Raw genomic sequence first — 19,009 nt, forward strand, 5'->3', positions numbered from 1 at the left:
GAGGCGGCGAGAGAGCAGTGGCGGCAAGAGCCCCCTCCGCCCCCCCCCCAGCCGCCTCCCCTCCCCCCGCCCGCCTCCGCCTCCTGCTGCTCTGCCGCCGCCGCCGCCGCCGCCTGCAGCACTAACTACACTGCCGCTCCCACCCAGGCTCCGCTCTGCTCCAGCCAAACTTCTGCAAACCATGTGCAGCCGAGGCGAGGAAACTTCTCTCCACCTATTGGGGCTGGAGGCTTGAGTCACTAGCCCCGTGTTTACATAAAGTGTTTAGGTAGGATAATCCTGGAGATGCTCTGGGAAGGGATGCAGAGCTGCTCCGGATCCTTCTTGCAGGCTTCTGCTTGACATCTCTCGGCCAATACTTTTGTCCCTTTACTTCCCGTGTAGCCTAAGTTTTAAGACTTGAAAAGGAGTGGACTTGAGAGCCAGGGAGAAACTTGTAAATCACTAATAGCTGTTTTTCACCAGTGGAATTAAAAAGTCATACCAAAGTAGATCTGTTTGTGGTGTGTATAGAGAGGTATAAGTGCTTCCTTAAACAGACTAGTTGAGTGTAATGTCAGACGTTTCTGTTAGGATGAATTTGATGCTTATTTCAGTAATTGTGTTTTTCGAAGCGTTGGTCCAAAATCAGTTTGCAAAGCACTTTTGTTACTTGAGAACAGTTTACTTTCTTGTTAAGTTTTGATCTCTTGGGTACTGTTAGATTGGATTTAGAGTTAGCCATTCTGTTAATTTGGAGGTCCTGAAACAGGTAACGTGGCAGACAGGGGACTTAGATTCTCTGGTGGTCATTTTTAACATTTTAAGGTTTGTTTTTGTTGCCATTTTGTTAGAATTATATTTATATCTTTGGAAGTACCGTTTAATTTCTTGAGGACTGGATTTAGTGATTTCTGTATTTTACATATCTAGGCTTTTGAGGACTTAAGACTATGGCTTGATTATTAAGGAACTGAAGGCAGCAGTTTCCAGGACACTCTTTGGTTTTAAGGCATGCAATTTGGTTATAAGCTCCTTAATTTGATGTTGAACCCGTTATGGTTTACAGAGCCAGCCTTAGCACATTGCCTTGGCACATAGTTTCCAAAATATTTAAGGCAAGCTTAATACCTTAAGACAGTTAACATACAGAAGTGTCCCTCACCCCCCCTCCCCCCAAAATCTGAGTTTGATTTAGTAATCCAGTTATACCCAGAGCTACTGATGACTAATTTCTTCTTTGAAGACAAAATAAGCAGCTGTGTAACTTTAGTGGTCCAAAAGTGAATAATAGATTTCATACATACCTGCCTTGAACTTTCTTGTTCTTTGATCAGCTAGATAAATGACTTGAGTGGTTAAATGTCTGCCTGCAAAACCAAATTCTGACCCTGATATAAGTATTTCTAGTGCACTAACACATCAAAGTTGGCCTTCAGATTGGCACGCCAGATTCCTTGGATTGGCTGTGCAGTGGAGATTTGTTTCATCTTACTGAGAAGCTAAAGTGGTTCTGATTGGTAGACAGAGTTAGAAGTCTTTCGGTTCTTAATTCTTTTAGACCTTGACTGAACTTCCAAGTTTATGGTCTGATGGAATACTTACAGTGGAGAGTGAACTGACTTAAGGGAAACTAAAGGAAAAAGTGGGCTAAACTGATGGCTGAAGTTTTAGATTAGTTTTAACCATTGTGTCTAGAGTAATTGGCCGAGTCTCAAAGTAATCGTTTATTCTTAAGACCAGTGAATAGTTTCCCAGTACTGTACTCTTATGTAGTTGTATGGAAATGAACCAGGGTTATTCCTGAAACTCTGGGTCTCATTCCTAGAGAAAGTGCTGTCAAGAACATCCTAGTTTTCTCTTCAAGAGCTGCTGTTCTGGATTTTAGAACAGGGCTGATTGGCTGCTGGTTCTCTCAAGGCATAGGCATGTTACTTGAATTTTGCCAACTTCTTTTGATTTTTAGTCACCAGCATAAAGTAATAGCATTATAAGGAAAGCTGTGCAAATTATATCTGCTTTCTATAACTTGCTGAAGTAGAAACATTTAGGTGAATACATAGGCAGAGGTTGGGGAAAAAATAGTCCTTGCAAAGAAGGACTAATAGTGTATCTCAGGATTGGGTTAAGAGAGCTGTCAGTCTGGTTGTGAGAGAGCCACAAATGCCCTGAGTAGTAAGAAAAATAGAAGTTAAATCATATGTTGAGTGCTTATGTACTGACTTATTTTGGTATTTTCAAAATAAGTTTGGGAAATTAGGAGTTCAAAAATAGTTTCACACATTTTACCTCAAAGAAAATCACAGTGTAAGCAGATAATCTAAGTGGATTCATCAAAAGTGAGTTATGCATAAATATTCTGCAGTCATGTGCTGCTGAAAGTTTTGATGTGTGTTATGCTGAAATACAGTCAGAAGAATATGCACTTGCTTGTGTTCTGAAGAGGATAATTTCAGTGAGACTCTGACAGTGGTCAGAAAGCAATTTAATAGTGCTGTACTTAACCTTTTTTTTTTTTTTGGCCAAAATTTGACTGTGAGTGCTCAAGTGGAAGATGGAATTTCCTTTAACACTGATAATAAAAGTAATAGAGGAAATAATAGATGTGGGTAGATCCCAAAGCAGCTTTTTCCCTACATAATTTCATGAAGGATGTCCTCCCAGGTAACCTTGAATTAGGAAAATGACATGCTTTTTACATGCTATTAAGTCTACCACGCCTTCTGTGTTTTACATTAAATTTAACATATAAGTCAGATAAGATGTATTTTGAAAGTGTCTTATATTTTGTTGGTTTGGTTATAAAGTTTATAGGAAATGCTTATTTTATAGTTGGTTGTTATTGAGACCATTTTCCCTCAAGGATTCCTGATACTTCAGGGAACTTTTTGTTTTGCTATTAGTGTTGGATTTTGTGTTTTCTTTTCTCTTTTCTTTTTTCTTTTCTCTTCTCTCTTCTCTGTTTCTTTTTCTTTTTCTTTTCTTTTCTTTTCTTTTCTTTTCTTTTCTTTTCTTTTCTTTTCTTTTCTTTTCTTTTCTTTTCTTTTCTTTTCTTTTCTTTTCTTTTCTTTTCTTTCATTTTATAGAGTGTGCAAGTGGAGGAAGGGCAGAGAGAGGACAGCGGCTCCGAAGGCGGGGGGCTCTGTGCTGACAGCAGTGAGCCAGATGTGGGGCTCAAACTCATGAACTGAACTGAACTGGGAGATCGTGACCTGAACTGAAGTCAGAGGCTTAACTGACAGCCACTCAGGTGCCCGGCTTTTGGGTTTCAGACCTTTTTGATTACAATCTGAAGATGGTACACACATACATGTAAAATTTAAACAGCCATCAGGAGATAGGACTTGGTATTTTGAGTTATGTAATCCATTCTACCGTTTTTTTTAAAAAGTGATTGTGGTGGTTTAAATTGATTTCATCAGTCACCAATGAATCTAAGCCCACTTTTTGAAAAAAACTGGTAGAATAGTTTTCTTGCTGTTACAAATTACCCCAAGATTCATGGCTTAAAACAGTAAATATTTGCTTATCTCTTACGGTTTCTGTGGATCAGGAATCTGAACTAGGTTAGCCTGGTGGTTTTGGGTCAGGGTCTTTCATGAGGTTACAGTCAAGATGTTGACTGGGCTAAAGGATTTGCTTCTAAGGTGGCTCACCCTCTGGCAGGTTAATGCTGGCAGTCGGTGTGTCTCAGTTCTCCGACAGACTGCTTGAGTGTCCCCACAACATGGTGGTAGTCTGTTTCCCTCAGAGTGAGGGATCCTAGCTAGAGCAAGGAGGAAGCTACACCACTGCCACATGCTGTTAGTTAGAGTTAAGTCCAGCCTACAGCCAAGGGCGGAGGAATTAAGCTCTGTGTCTTGAAGGGAGGAGTATCAGAGAATTTATGATATATTTTAATAACTACCACAGTTCTGTATTTTTCCTGTTGATGGGTGAATTAGGACTGAACCAGAAGGCTTGTTGAAGTCAATCTGTAAGTAATTATCGTAGTTAATTAAGTCAGTTTTTTCTCTGAGGGCATCTAGTCTCAAGCCCTCCATCTTAAATTTGAGAAGGGAGGCTCAGAGAAGTTAAGTAATTAACCAGCCCAAGGCAGTTCAGTCTAGGAAAACTAAACTGATTTTTCTCTGATTTTTGTCATGAATAATCTGTGTGCTGATTGAGAAAACTGGCTGGTGATTTTTAAAAATCTAAAGAAGTTATAGTATAGAACTGTTGTTTTCTAGTCTCCTAGTTTGCGATCTTCTACATAATAGTAATACTTTCAACCAGTTTGGCCTGCAGATAATGCCCGATTCTTTATGAATTTGTAGACTCCTCATACCAGCACCCCTTCCCCATTGATTTTTAGAGGAGACAAAATGTACTTATCAAATGAATTCAAACTTTTATTTACTGTTAGCTCCAGATGCTGCCTATATACAGATCTTGAGATTGACTATTCCAAATAGCACGTTTCTAGGACCTAAAAGGTTATAAAAAAAGAAAATCAGGGTTTGAGTGTGAAAGAAAGTTCTACCATTTTCTGCTGTGAAATTGTCATGGACACTTTGGATCTAGAAAGATTAATTCTAAGACTGGTTTTGGCTTTGTGGTACAAGAGCAGAGACCCTGACATTGGTAGTGTGAGTGAACTGGGGTAAATTTCTAAGGCTTTCCTGGATTGATTTCTTTTAAATCCAGTAGACTCAGGGCACCTGGGTGACTTAGTCGGTTAAGCATCTGACTCGGGGGTCAGGGCATGATCTCCTGGTTCGTGAGTTGGAGACCTGTGTCAGACTCTGTGCTGACCGCTCAGAGCCTGGAACCTGCTTCAGATTCTGTGTCTCCCTCTCTCACTGCCCTCCCCTCCTCATGCTCTGTCTTTCAAAAATAAACAAACATTGAAAAAAAATTTGTTTTATTGAAAAAAAAAATTCAGTAGACTTTCCTGAGTAATAGATTGGGGGATACAGTAAATTATCTTACACCTTTGCTGTTGCCGGATTGATAATGGCTACTTTGTTCTTAAACTGCTTTCCAGTTTCTCTTACCATCAGGACTCCTGACAGTTGCTATTCTGCCCTAAAGCACATACTTACATGATTGCTTTTCTTGTTGTCTATCTATATCTTGTATCTCCCATCCCTACTGTAAATTCTTTACAGGAACTTCCTTTTCTGTATATTGCTGGTGCTCAGATGCTTGCAGAATCTGTAGTTGAAGGACCCAAGAAGTCAGTTTTTTCCCCTAGAACTGAATGTAAGAAAACGTTTATTGTTGTAAAAAGCCTCTGGGTATAGGTGGGAGGTGCTGGTGGTGTATATGTCAGTAACTATGTTCTTAAGATGGTCACAGTCCAGTGGGGGAGGACAGTCATATACTTACTATACAGTTTGTTCTACACTATACGTGTTCAAAGTGCAGTGGTGTAGTATAAATGAAGTTGGTATTTAAACTGAATCTTGGGGCACCTGGGTGGCTCAGTTGGTTCAGCGTCCAACTTCGTCTCAGGTCATGAACTCATGGTTTGTGAGTTTGAGCCCCGCATTGGGCTCTGTGCTGACAACTCAGAGCCTGGAGCCTGCGTTGGTTTTGTGTGTGTCTCTCTCTCTGCCCTTCTCCCGCTTGTGCTCAGTCTCTGTCTCTGAAAAATAAACGTTGAAAAAAAAAAAAAAAAAACCCACAAAACTGAATCTTGAAGGGTGAATAATGTTTGAAAAATAGACTTAGTTTCATCACATGTTTGGTGGTTGTACATTTCTTAGCTTTACTTCTTCATTGTACATTTACCCTGAATTGTTTTATTGTTTTGAGTTGCCATCATGTTTTGAAAAGTTGCTTTTTTCTGTGGCGTGCGTTTTCTTTTCACATTATTTTTCTAGAAGTGTGCTGTCCCGTTAAGTAGCTATAAGCTGCATGTGGCAATGTAAGTTAATGTCACACTAGCCACATGTGGGTAGAGGCTACCATATTGGACAGCACAGATGTCGAACATTTCTGTTGTTGCAGAAAGTTCTGTTGGGCCGTGCTGCTCTAGAATCATGTTTTGCTCATCTGCACATTCTCATGTTGTCTGTAATGTGTTGAGTTAGGAATAGAATGAGGAGACTTAATAATAGCGTTCTGGCATTATTGGAAGAGACAGAGTGGTTAGTATTTATGAACAGAGGGGTCAGAGTGTAGGCTACTATGTGGTGAAGTCAAGTGTAGGTTGGTATCGTGCTCTGTACCTTAAGCTGTTTGGCTTTGGGCATGTTCCTTTATTTCTGAGCCTCAGTTTTTTGTTTTACTCAAATAGGGAGAATAATAATTATCTCCTAGGTTTGTGTAAGTGTAAGAAGGTGTGTGTAGGGGAGCTTAGCACAATACCTCAGTCTATGATAAGATCATTACCATATTTTTGAAATAATCACTGATTAAAGCAATTTGTAAATATGTTTTTCTTTTGGTGCACAGTTCTGTGAACTTAACATAGATGAATATTTGTGTAACCACTACCACAGTCAGGATACAGAGCAGTTCTGCCGCTTTCAAACAACTCTGTCGTGCTGTCCTTTTATGTACTTGCTCTTCCTCCCACCCTTATCCTCCTCGGCACCCACGGGTTGGTTCTTCATCAGTTTTGTCCCCTTTAGCATGCATGTTACATAAATGGAGTCCTATAATATGTAGCCTTTTGAGACTGGCTTCCCAGCCAAGTTGGGTGACGTTGAACATGTGTCACGTTTAGTGTAATTTAGAAGTATTTCCTAAAAAACAAATGTGAATCTGAATTTTTGCTTATAGAGTTGCATTTGACTTGGGATTTTTACGCTTGAAGGTGAAATCAGTGATGAAATTTATAGGGAAAAACGACTTCCCCTGATAACAACTGTGTGTCTGTGTACGATACTGGCTTGTTTTTCTTTATGAAAATGATTGATCCTTGGTAGGGGAGATTCCTGTTTTCAGTAGTTTATCCATATTAAAGCTGTTCAGAGTGGCAACAGAGTCCTCATTTGAAAAAGTTGTCTGTCTAAACATTAATGTCTAGAATGTGGCCTGAAGATAGGATAACCAGCTGGCTGCTTTGCCCGGGCCTTTCCCAGCCTAGCACTGAAAGTCTGGCTGCTGCAGGAAACCCCTCAGTGCCGGGAAATCCAGGATCTGAAAGGGCCCCATAAAATTTGGGGATTCCAGTTCGTGAACCACAGGACAAGTATTCAAACTAATCTTCCCCGCCATCAGAGCGCTTAGAGTCAAAATCTCTAAGGTAACCAGAACCCAGACCACATGAGGCTTTTAAGATTAAGATCAGTATTCTGAATTTAAAGATTAGCACCCTGGTGGCTTAGATTTGACTGGAATTACATCATTTTTTGGTAGTTTGTTGCCCTCTGTAAGTCTTCATGTGATGAGTTCAAGAAGCAGAATCCATATTTTTATGTTAGCAATATTCAGTTGTGGTAAGCAAGTTTCCAAGACTCGTGTGGAAGCCAAGTTAAAGTCAAGTTTATACTTAACATAATCTCTTGTTTTGGGTTTTTCAGTTCAAATAGTGATGTGTAAATCTCACATACATTTTAGCTCCTGTGTTTCATGTTGTGCAGAATGAGTGAAAAAATGTGGCCTTTAAAGATTTTAACAAAATCCTGCTTTGTTAAACCTCTGAGGAAAGGGAATTTGGACTAGTGACCTTAAATCTTCCTTACAGAAATGGCAATTCAGAACCAATGGCCAGAATTGAAAGTTAATAGATTAGCATCGGAAGCACTTGGAAAACCTTCCTCTGCTCATCTTCCACCATCTGACAGCAGGGGCCACACGCGGTTTGTAAAGCGGGGCTCAGAGGAGCGCGAGGGGAGGGGATGGGGCTGGGGAAGGTGAGAACTGAATCACCCGAAGAGACACATTAGTACATTAAACGGAGCAAGAGGTGCTAGTGAATTACTGACCATCTGCATCTGTAAGCTGAGGACAAGCCGATAAAAAGTCTCTTAAGTTAGTGGTTCTCCGAGTTTAGTGAGCATGGGAACCTCTTGGAGAGTTGTAAAAAACATTTGAGTTGCAGCCTCAGAAATTGACTGCAAAACACAGGAATCTGTAAATCATGGACGCCCAGGTGTTCGCTGATGCAGTTGGTCTGAGCATCACGCTTTGGAAAAAACTGCTGTAAGTGGTAGAAAGACCAGCGAGTACTTAAATTAGGGGAGTATCTTTCTTCTGCAAGCAACAATATATTGATTTTACACGTCAGAACATCTCTACTTCTGACTGCCGTGGTTGTCTGAGGAGGCACCCAGAATGCTTATGGGCAGCTGCCTGGTGCGTGGGAATTGTGTAGAGTTTCCAAGCCTTTTGGGGCTCGCGCTGAACAGCCGACTCATTTGGGAACAGTGGAAATACTACTTTATATTTACTGAACAACACTTCATCCATTTAGGTGCAGGGTTTACTAACCTCTGTCTTTAAGTCTCTCATGCTGTTAACTGGACTCAGAGGGAGTCCTCGTGATTTGCTTCAACCTCCATTTAATCTCAGGATCATACTGGGATTTTTGCTCAGATGGATGGTAGGAACAGTAAACTCTAGGCTTCACTTGCGTTAATTCCATTAATACTCCTAGCAACTCTATCAGGTAGTGGTACTATTAAACCCATTTTACAGATGGAAAAAAACAGACCCAGAGAGACTCAGTGATTGGCCCAAGGTGATCCAGCTGGCAGGTGGTGGTGAAGAATTCGAATGCAGGTTGGTCTTAACCACTGTCCTCTCATGAGTGATAGAAATTTGATCCCATTTTGAAGAGTGCTTCCAGGACTACTGGTGAATGTAGTTAACTTGAGGCTCTCTTTAGTCTTCTGGTAGGATTTCTTGGTCATTTTGTTCTTACAGAAATTGTGATCGTGAAACACTTCCTTGCTTCTGTTACACCTAATTTTAAAAACTTCTCTGTAACTTTTAAAAGTTGAAGCTTTTAGCATGAATTTAAGTATTTGAAAAATGTAGTTTCTGATGAATCAAATGTTGATGTTTAAAAATCTGTTACATCTGCCTTTAATGTATCTAGTGCAATGTACTACCATAATGAGTTGGTGGCTACCATGATAACCTTTAAACATAAGTAAGCGATTCAGACTTAACGCCGTTCCTTTTTCTTATGGAAAATGTTATATTTTTCCCAAAAAATGTCTACCTAATAAATTTTTACGCTTGAAGGTCTTATTGATTATCCTTTTGATCTTTGCAGCATACTTGTATATAAGCTGAAATGTTAGAATCTGTCTGGACCACGAGACACCAGGTGTTTGTTTTTGTTGTTAAAATTGTTACAGTTAACACAAAGGTGACCCAAACAGTAGAGTACATACTGATAATTGAAGTAAAACTTTATTGGAAATGCCCTTCTTAATAGGTGGGGGATTATATGATCCCTATTAAATTAGGAAGCTTTGTTGGCCAGTATTTCAAATCTGTCTTCTTGTTGGTTTCCTGGAGGGTTTTAAAATATATTTATAGGTTTTTAAATACAGTAGATGGAACTGAGATTCAAGATGGGTGAGAAATGTCTTCTGTACAGTGTGAGAAGGGAAGCTCGGAAAGAATAGGTTGGTACATTGACTGCAGGTGTACACACAGGCACGGCCGTTTTCTGAGTGCTGACATGGAACTTAGGTCTAGAAAGCTGTTCTTGAACTATCGATGTCCATGTGTTCCTTGGGAAGCCTTGGGAAACGTACCTACCAGATTGCTGCTCAAGAACTCTTGCAGTGAACTGAAAATAAGCCAGGATGTTTACCTTTGCACTGTTAGAGCAAATAAGTACATAAAAACCAGCAGTAAGGGTATAAATATGTATTCTCTTGGTGAAACACTGTAGCAGTTAAGTTGCAAAATAAGTGTCTCGATTTAGAACAGTAACACTGTGTTCAGAGATATAAACTGAACAGCAGGTAAGAACTGTGCAGTTCCACTCCTGTGCAGGTGGATTTTTTCCATAAATACGGTATAGTATGTAAATGCATTTTTTCAGCCTTTCCTCTAGCTTGCTTTATTGTAAGATTACAGTACATAATACATGTAAGAAAAAAATGTGTTAACTGACTTATTGGTAAGGCTTTTGGTCAGCAGGCCAAAACTAGTTTTTGGGGAGTCAAAAGTTATACACGGATTTTCAGCTATGTGGGGGACTGGTGCCCCTAACCCCCCATTTTTTCAAGGGTCAACTGTATAATGTATGAAGAAAACCTAGAACATTTAAATTCATTGTGGTGGGAAGCATAGTGGGGCAAGTGGGGGTTATGCATAAAAATGAAGATAAAAAGGGCTTACTTAAAAAGTTGTGTATCAGGGCTCTTGGGTGGCTCAGTCGGTTAAGGGTCCGACTTTGGCTCAGGTCATGACCTCATGGTTCAGTTTGTGAGTTCAAGCCCCATGTCGGGTTCTCTACTACCAGCACAGAGCCCACTTCAGACGCTCTGTCCCTCTTCTGCCCCTACCCTGCTTGCACTCTCTCAAAAATAAACATTAAAAAAAATGTTTACCAGTTCAAGATGGTAATAAGCACATAAATGTCAAGTTCTTTATGGCATTTTTTCATTTCCCCAAAATATGTGTGAAATGAAAAGTGTTTGTGGGAAGAATATTCTGACTAGGTAGGTAGTGAAAGGATGGACAGTACTGATTAATGAAGAGGAGAAATGTCAATGAGCAGTTATCCTGAAATTATGTCATCCAAAGTAGGTAAAGAACATTCCACTTCTGTCATCACAAACCTGTATTTTATGTATTCACTCCCAACACTCCAGAGTTCCTGTATGGGAACTTAGGGCTAGGATTGGGATTTCCTGGAGAAAGATGATGGGTAGTGTCCAAAATCTAAGCCTTTTGGCTTTAATAAGTATCTGCCTAGATTTCTTAGGTACTAAGCTTTCCACAGTTCTTTAAAAATACCTTCCTTTCAGCTTCTCAGTTAAAGACCTCAACGCCAGATTTGTCATAATTTTTATTCAAGCAGCAATACATTTAGGAGCTAAAAAAGATCACAACTTTTTGATTAAAAAAAATTAAATACCTACTAAATAAGAGATTCCCCCAACAGTGAGCATTTATTTTTGATTGCAGAACTTTAATATCCCTTGCACTGATGCTTTTCTTTGGCCATCACTTGATCAGGAAAAATACTCGTCCCAATTCAAACATTACCTTAGGGTGATAAAATGAGATTTATTAATTTCATAGCAAATCATTTGTACAAACTAAATGACTTTCCAAGATTGTGATTAATGAAAAATGCTCCTGTAGTCTTTCCCATGTGGCAAGCTGCAGATCTGAGGCAAAGGGCCTATAAATTTGCAGCTAGAACATTCTCTAAATGCTGTCTTTAAAAATGGAACTTCTCCAAAAATCACACTTGGTGCATTTGCAATATTGCCATAGCCACTTGAAACTTGCCTCACTTCCAAATAAACTCAGTAATTAGGACAAAGCCACGTTCTTCTCCACTATCATTTTCTATGTCACATTATTACTTTTTTAGATTTTTAATTTTTATTTTTTTAAGTAATCTCTACACCCAAAATGAGGCCCAGACCCACGACCCTGAGATTGAGTTGAACGCTCCAGCAAGAGTCAGCCAGGCACCCTTATTTTCATTTTAAAAAGATCCTTACCTCGATGGTGATCAGAATGACGATCATCCACTCCAGGCGGAGTGCCCTCTTCTCAGTCAGGTGATTCCTCATTAGATCGGTCAGCTCCATGCAGTGTTGAAGTTTCTCATTCATGACCTGCATCAGAAAAATCTTAGGAAGGGTCCTGTACTTACATTTCAACAGGCCTAAGAAAAGGGTCACATCTCAAAATTCTAAAGGCTAGAAATAGGTATACTCTTGTTCCTTAGGCCTCTCCCCTCCCTGCCTCTTGTGACTCTAGAGACATTTTGTAAAGCACGGATTTGACTGCAGAAGTACTCTGCATACTGGAGCTCTTACAGCCCAAGATTTTGGAGTCCTAGCTTTTGGTAGCTGCCCTTGGGTTTTTAGCAGTTAAGAAAGGCAAACCCGAAACATGCTCTGTGGTCAGAACATGCTTTGTGGCCAAAACATGGCCTGAAGATGACAAACAACGATTATCTTCTACTAAAGCTGCCCATCCCCCCAAACTTGACCACTTGACCTGCTGCATACTTGCCACTAGATGGCACTGCTTTCAGTGCTCAACTGCAGAGGTCCTGGTTTCCGATGCTTCGCCACAGGCTGGTTGGGGTGGGTTCAGAGTCTTTGAATCTAAGACTTGGATGTGACTCCTGGTAGTTATACCTCCCTAATCTCTGTATTTCACCTTCTTTTGGAAGTTGGAAAATCTGGAAACCTTTAAAAAATCGTTTCCCTTTGATAACTTACGGGGTGGTGTGGATCTGGTCTGGAAATTTGAGGCCATCCTCACAGATGCATGTTTGGGGATTAATGGAAATGTGTCAGTGTGCCATATGTATAAGGATTCTGCACAGAGCGTCACATCGCCTTAATCATGAGAGCACGTGGGACCACACTCAAGCATACATTTACCGTGTTTCCAGGCTGGACATTATGTAGTTTCTCCTCTGTATAAATGTTTAGGACAGTGCCTCCTTTCCTCTCCTTTCTTTCCTACTTTCTTTCCCCCCTGTTCCTACTGGCTGTTCAATCTTGGTCTGTAAACTTGCTCATCCCCAGGCTTGCTTCTCTCAAGACACTGGCCCCACCCTCTTCCATTTTCTTTCACCTTTGACTAAACTGGCATTTCCTTCCTCCACCTCCTCATCACTCAGTTTATTCTTCAGCCCTTAGAAGCTGCGTATTACAATCCCCCTGAAACCTCCAAATGTCCTAATTGGTAAATGGCAAATTTTCTTGGTTATAAACCTGTTAAACATTTGACAACACCTTGAAATACACACTTCCTTTGACTTTTTCTCCCCTAAGAACTAAGTTTTCTACCTCTGACCCTCATTTTTTTCTGGGGTTTCTCTACCTCCTCTTGCTTTTAGATAGCATTTCCCTAAGTCCTGATCTTGTCCTCCTCGTCTTCTAGCTCTGCACTCTGCTTGCACGATCTCACCCACTTTGGTTTGTGTAGATGCTCCCTAAACTTTGGTCACTTGATCCCACCATCCACCCCCCCCCCCAACGTCCCCAATCACTATATGTGATGTGTGTTCCAGCTGCACCATTACATGATTTCCAAAGGCTCTGCTTAATATGTCTATTTTAAAAGCAAAGGGTCACTGCCATAAATGGACAACAGTTCGACGTGAAACTATGCTGCCAACAGGAGGCTGAGCCCGACACCTGGGGAAGTGGGAGAGTCGCATCCGTTAGACGGCCTACCAAGAACCGCGACGGCCAAACTAAGTGCTTCTCCCGAGAGAAATCTGACTTGCTTCGATGTTAATTCAGGGTCCTTGTAACACCTAAATTCATCTCTCGAACAAGTGTTATGTATCCCACATTTTGGGAAAGACTTAACTATTTTCTACTCCCAAATATAAATGTTTAATGCTGGTCTCTTCGACTGAATTTCCTTTTTAAGTAGGCTTCATGCCCAATGAGGAGCCCAACTCAGGGCTTGAACGCGTGATCCTGAGATCAAGACCTGAGAGGAGATCAAGAGTCGGACACTTAACCGACTGAGCCGCCCAGGCACCCTTCTCTGACTGAATTTCTTTCTATAAAACGTCTTCCGGGTCTCCTGCCCACACCTCAAATTTAATGTTTCTCAAACGAAAACTGACATCCTGTTCAAGTCTATCCCTCGCCTTGGGTTTCCTTTTTCCAATCAGGTCCTTATCTTCCCAGTCACCTGGGGTGGAGATGTTTGATCTCTAATCCCCACTCCCTACAGTTAGCCCCTCCGTGGACAGTCTTGAATCTACTCCCTACTTAGCATTCCTTAGTACTACAGAGGTAGGTCTTCATCAACTATTCATTACTCAAGAAGGGATCCATCGCCGTCGCCCCCCCCCCCCCCCCCCGCAGCATCAGTTTTCATTCTAAACGGCTGTTCAACAGCTTTGTAAGCATTTTACCGTTCATTGCCTTCTTGATAACATTATCCCAGATCATGTGGTCCAATCGCATTTTAGACGGTGGGGTCCTGAGCAATGTTCAGAAAGCCTTCCAGCCTGCTCTTTCCTCGGTGCCCCTACAGCACCTTGTCCCCTGGTGTCAGGCACTTCATTCTGCCTCACAATCCTCTGCTGTCCACGCGGCACCCTCCCCTCCTGCCCCCCACCTTGGGGGGTTCCTCTTGCACGAGTTTCAACCGTGCGATACTGCCCGTCATGATGTCAGCACCCACCTGGCACCTTCCCCAGACCTCCTCCCCAAGGCCCCAGGGTGGAAGAGCTGGGGAGAAGACCCAGGCTTAGCCGACCATAATGCCCAGTTCTCTCACCGCACGGCTGGTCAAAGCTCGGACACCTGTCCCGATCCCTTGAAGTTGCCAGGCAGACCGAAATGTCAACTTGGACAGTCCCTCTCCCCACACCTGTTTCCCCCCATTCCCCAGAGAAGGCCACGGAGAGGCAAGGAGGAGGCCAACCTGGCACAGAAGGTGCTCAGGAGAGAGTCCCGAGTGACCCGTTTGGGTCTGTGCGAGACATGCATGCCTTGCTCCCACACTCCGGCCTGGTTTTTCTCGGCAGTACACGGTGATAAAGCAGCGCTGAAACTTTTCCCGTGGTTTGTGCAAGGGAGTCCCCACTAGCGCACGCTTCCTACTTCATTTCGCTATAGCGTCCTTCACGTTACATGCACACACGAGGGAGAACACAGGCATGGTATACAGAGGTGGTAAATGTGAAGTGGGCCCTAAGCAGGTAGGTGCTGGGAGGAGAGGGCGGGGAGCTACAGGAAGGGGGCCTGGGGAAAGCATGTCACACAGGAAACCGCATGGACGCACAGCACGCTGGATACTTGGAAATACTTGGAAGTGAGGTTAAAAAGGTAAGTTAGTGCCCAACTGCGAGAGATACCGTAGACCGTATGCCGTAGGCACAAAAACGATCCCCCAGGGGCATTCACACCCTGATCCCTGGGACTTACACACACGGCCTGGAGAAGGAGAGTTACGATGGCATATAGAATGAACGCTGCTGATCAGCTGACCTTAAGACAGGGAGATAAACCTAGATTATTGGGGGAGGTGGGGTTCAGCGTAGTCACGGTGGAAACGGCGAGAAGAGCTTCAAGTGATGCCACATGAGGCCCCAACTCGCCTCTGCTGTGTGGCAGGGACCGCAGGCCAAGGGACGTGGGCAGCCTGTAGGAGCCGGAGAAGGCAAGGAAAGCCTTTTCCTGCCCGGCGCCTCCTGAAAGGAACGCAGTCCTGCCACACCTGGATTTTGCCTCAGTGACTCTCCCGTCAGACTTCTGACCCACAGCGCTGTAATCCGATGCGTTTGCGGTAAGCCAGTTGGCGGCAACTCGTTACGGCACAAGAGAAACCTACTCCACCGCGCGGTAACGTTGGGATTTTATTCTGTAGGCGCTGCGGGTCCTTTGTTCCGTCTTCAAATGTCGTATTTACTACACTGTGCCGGGCAGAGGAGACATCTCTGCCTTCCAGCTAAAGGGTCCAGCGAAGAAGGTATCGGAACAGTCCGGGAGTGTTACAGGTGGGGCCTAGAAGGGAGGCGTCAGCATTGTAACCACCCCCTCCGCCCCCCCCCCGTGTGGTCACCAGCCCAGGGCCTGTCATCTGGACTTTCAAGAAGTATCCGTCAATGAATGGATTCGTAGGAGAAAACGACAGGACGGTGTGCCTGGACGTGGAGGGTGAATGAAGCAGAAAGAGGAAACCACCATGCATTTCAATTTTCTGCTTGACCGACAGAGAGAGGAGGCTGGTGGTCCCGCCACGAGCTGAAACGGACAACACGGAGGTTCAGTGTGTTCTGGGAGAATGCCACGGGTTGCATTCTGCCATCTTAACCACTGAGTAGTTCTACAGACATTTACTGCGCATGTGCTCTGGGTGAGGCCTTGCCGAGAACTGGGACTATAACGGGTAAGAGGACCATCCCGGTCTCCGACCCCAGGGAGCCTACACGCTGGCGGGCAGCGACACACAGAAGTGACTCTCGGAGGGATGCTAGGAGATCCGTGAGTGTGGAGGACGTGTGGGATTTCGCAGGCGATGAAGCAGCAATGGTAACAAGGCAAACAGGAAACTGAGGTCAGATATACTTATTTGGAAATCGTCAGGAAGAAATGGGCGCGGAAGTCACGGAAGGAACCCTCGACAGGACTCGGGGCCGCTGACGGACCGGTGTGGTGAGGGGCCCACCGCAGCCTGGCTTTCCTGGCGCGACTGCACTTGTGCAACCCCTCTCCGACTTCCCCACTGAAGCCCTAATAGCGGCTGAAAGGACTTCGCCTCCACCCTCAACTTTTTGGATGGCTTTCCGCACATCTCGTGCCTATCACTCTGATTTTTCTCAAGACTCTTTCCCCTGGGAAAAAGCCCAACAACAAACTGGAAGAAGGAACAGCTTTTTCGTGACACCACCACTAACTCTCTTTGTCCTGTACGTCTTCTTGGAACACTGTAAACCTTGTTCAAGGGCAGCACCGGTTCTTAATTTTTTTGGTTTTTTTTTGTATCACACACGGTGCCAGCATTGCGTTGAGCGCGCTAAGGAACGTTAAATTCTTTTATCTCCTTCTAAATAATCTTCACATAACTAGTCTTAACTGCCTTTGGCATGCTAAGAAAGTACCCTGAGAAATGTAGTTTGGGAACTTTCAGGAATGCTTGCTAACTCACGTGGAAGGTTTGACACCAAAGAGATGGCTCAGAGTGGGGCTGGGAGATGATGAACAATTAGCTGTAATGACTCAATCAAGCCACGTAGACGACAGTGGTAGTAACAGGGCACCTATGCTATTGGGGAGACTAATTTAATGGAATGAGAGGAGAGTTCCATAAAAACTGTCAGTTACCAAAGGAATTCTGATGAGCGCTGTAGTTGCTATGTAAGGAGTTTTCAGAAACAGAACATCCAAATCCATTATATACAATGGAATGTAGTTCAAACCCACGTGGCCACCATGCTTAGAAGGCATTTACCTACTAGAGGTCCCAGTCCACCTACCTTGCTTGCCCTCTGGGCCCACGAGCCAAATCATCCCTCTGTCTCCGGTGTGCCTACCATATATTCAGATATTTGGGGAAAGCAGCTTCTATCCCCTTTGCTGCTGTGTTGTAAGGAAGGAGGGGGAATCCCACGAGTATAGCTCCAATTTCATAGAAGTCCCTTTCCCCCTAATACATTGCTACTTCTACTTTTAGCTGTCTTGCCCCAGTTCCTAACATAGAATCCAATAGAGATGTGGTAGAAATATGTAATTTATAAAGATAATTAAAATCAATCTTGAATTTTAGCTCCTAAAGAAAAATTAAAGTGAATTTTCAGGGACTGTTGGTATTACACAATGTTTGTATCCCCCTTAAATTCTTATGGTGAAGCCCTACCTCCTAAGGTGATGGTATCTGGAGATGGGGCCTTTGGGAGGTGATCAGGTGGAGATGAGGTCACGAGGGTGGGGCCCCTACGATGGAATTAGTGTCCTTACAGGAAGAGGAAGAGACACCGGACAGCACTTTCTCCTTCTGCCACGTGAGGCCACACTGAGAAGGTGGCCACAAACCAGGAAGAGGGACCTCAGCAGGAACCCAGTCCGCGCACATGAGCAGAACACTCAGATGCAGCGTGTGAAGTGCTGCCCCTGGGACATACGTACAAAGAACTCCAGGAGCACAGAGGCACAGACCCGATGGGAAACCTTTCCTAGGAGGCGACCTTTGGGCTCCTCAGGCAAAATGCAACCAGAGATGGTCCTGGCCCAAGAGCATCAAACGAATCAAATCACATCCACTTGAAAGAACTTAAGCTAGAGACAGATGATGGTGCCACATTTAAACAGACCCTTATTCTGATGAACTGCAACGTATGCATCCTCCCTGTGTACTCAGTTAAGGACTGAGAAGCCAGTAGTACTGTAGTTAAATATAGTTCGTACGAGATTTAAAAAAAAAAACAAACAAAACTGCCACAGGACGGACCTGTTCCGGGACTTATCCAATTTGGGGACTGACTGGACCCTACCCCACCTGCTCTCTGGGCTGCACAGTCAACCTTCCCATGGTGTCTCCACGGGAGGAGCTCTGTGCCCAGGGAAGCCCCGAGATACCCCTCCTGGTTTAACAGAGTATGATGCACTGGCACTCTCTCCAGGTTTTCCCTTCCTTCTCAGCATTTTGATTCTTGTCCAGCTAGTTGATTATTTCATTGCACTTCTGTCTTCATTACTGACCCTCCTTTGACATTTCTCATCTTCAACTCTGGCTTTCCTGTTGAATGCCGTGTTCATATTCAGTTCTTGAAAGACATCCTTATCTTGATACTTCGGTGAGCCATATGCTCAAACCACGTTCCTAATTGGTGACCATGATATTGTTTCTCCTTTCCGGTACTCCTGTCCACGAAGGATACGTGAAAGACACCTTTGGCATCGATATCACAGAACCGTGGTTTGAGGGAAGACAGGATGGGGTGGGGGGAGTGTGCCTGAGCTCAAGCTTCCAAGCAGCTGGTTATCTTGGTTACTGCTCACTTTACTGACTCAATTAAGCACAGCAGGCTGGTTATCAGAAGAGGCAGAGAAGGTCTGCATCTGCTTGGTGGCAATGGCTTTGGACCCCATCACAATGATCATGATTCCACCAGAAGTCTCCATTCCAAGAGAAAAAAGAGATACCCAAGAGCAGTAACTTTGAGTGCTCTCCGATTTGCCCCCAGTGAAATTTGTCTCATCAACACTGATGTTTTCCGTTAGTGTGTCATTAAGGAATTCTCATAAGAGACTTTATTTTCAAGTTAACTTTACTGAGGCATAATTTACATACAATAAAATGCAGCCTTTCTAACTATACAACTGGAAGACTTTTGACAAACGGATATCCTTGCAACTGTCCCTGCAACGTTTCCATCATCCCAAAAAGTTCCTTTGTGCTCCTATGA

The 19,009-nt window shown here is 43.3% G+C and overlaps 1 protein-coding gene across 3 annotated transcripts in view; it reads right to left on the reverse strand.

The window, feature by feature from the left end:
- Window positions 1–8,807: 8,807 nt before the first annotated feature.
- RMND1 (required for meiotic nuclear division 1 homolog) overlaps window positions 8,808–19,009 on the reverse strand; it is a 47,378-nt gene continuing 37,176 nt past the window's right edge. For 2 of the 3 annotated variants that reach the window (XM_042940086.1, XM_042940087.1), the window contains 2 exons: window positions 11,616–11,732; window positions 10,934–11,148 (listed from right to left, as the gene is read on the reverse strand). In XM_042940086.1, the coding sequence (XP_042796020.1) occupies window positions 11,107–11,148; window positions 11,616–11,732 (159 nt within the window). In that variant the 3' untranslated portion in view covers window positions 10,934–11,106. Of the gene's footprint in view, window positions 8,878–10,933; window positions 11,149–11,615; window positions 11,733–19,009 lie in introns of those variants that run through there. The other variant, XR_006202895.1, reaches the window with a different exon arrangement.

This window comes from Panthera leo, chromosome B2 (genome assembly GCF_018350215.1).
Source record: "Panthera leo isolate Ple1 chromosome B2, P.leo_Ple1_pat1.1, whole genome shotgun sequence".
Lineage (NCBI taxonomy): Eukaryota > Metazoa > Chordata > Mammalia > Carnivora > Felidae > Panthera > Panthera leo.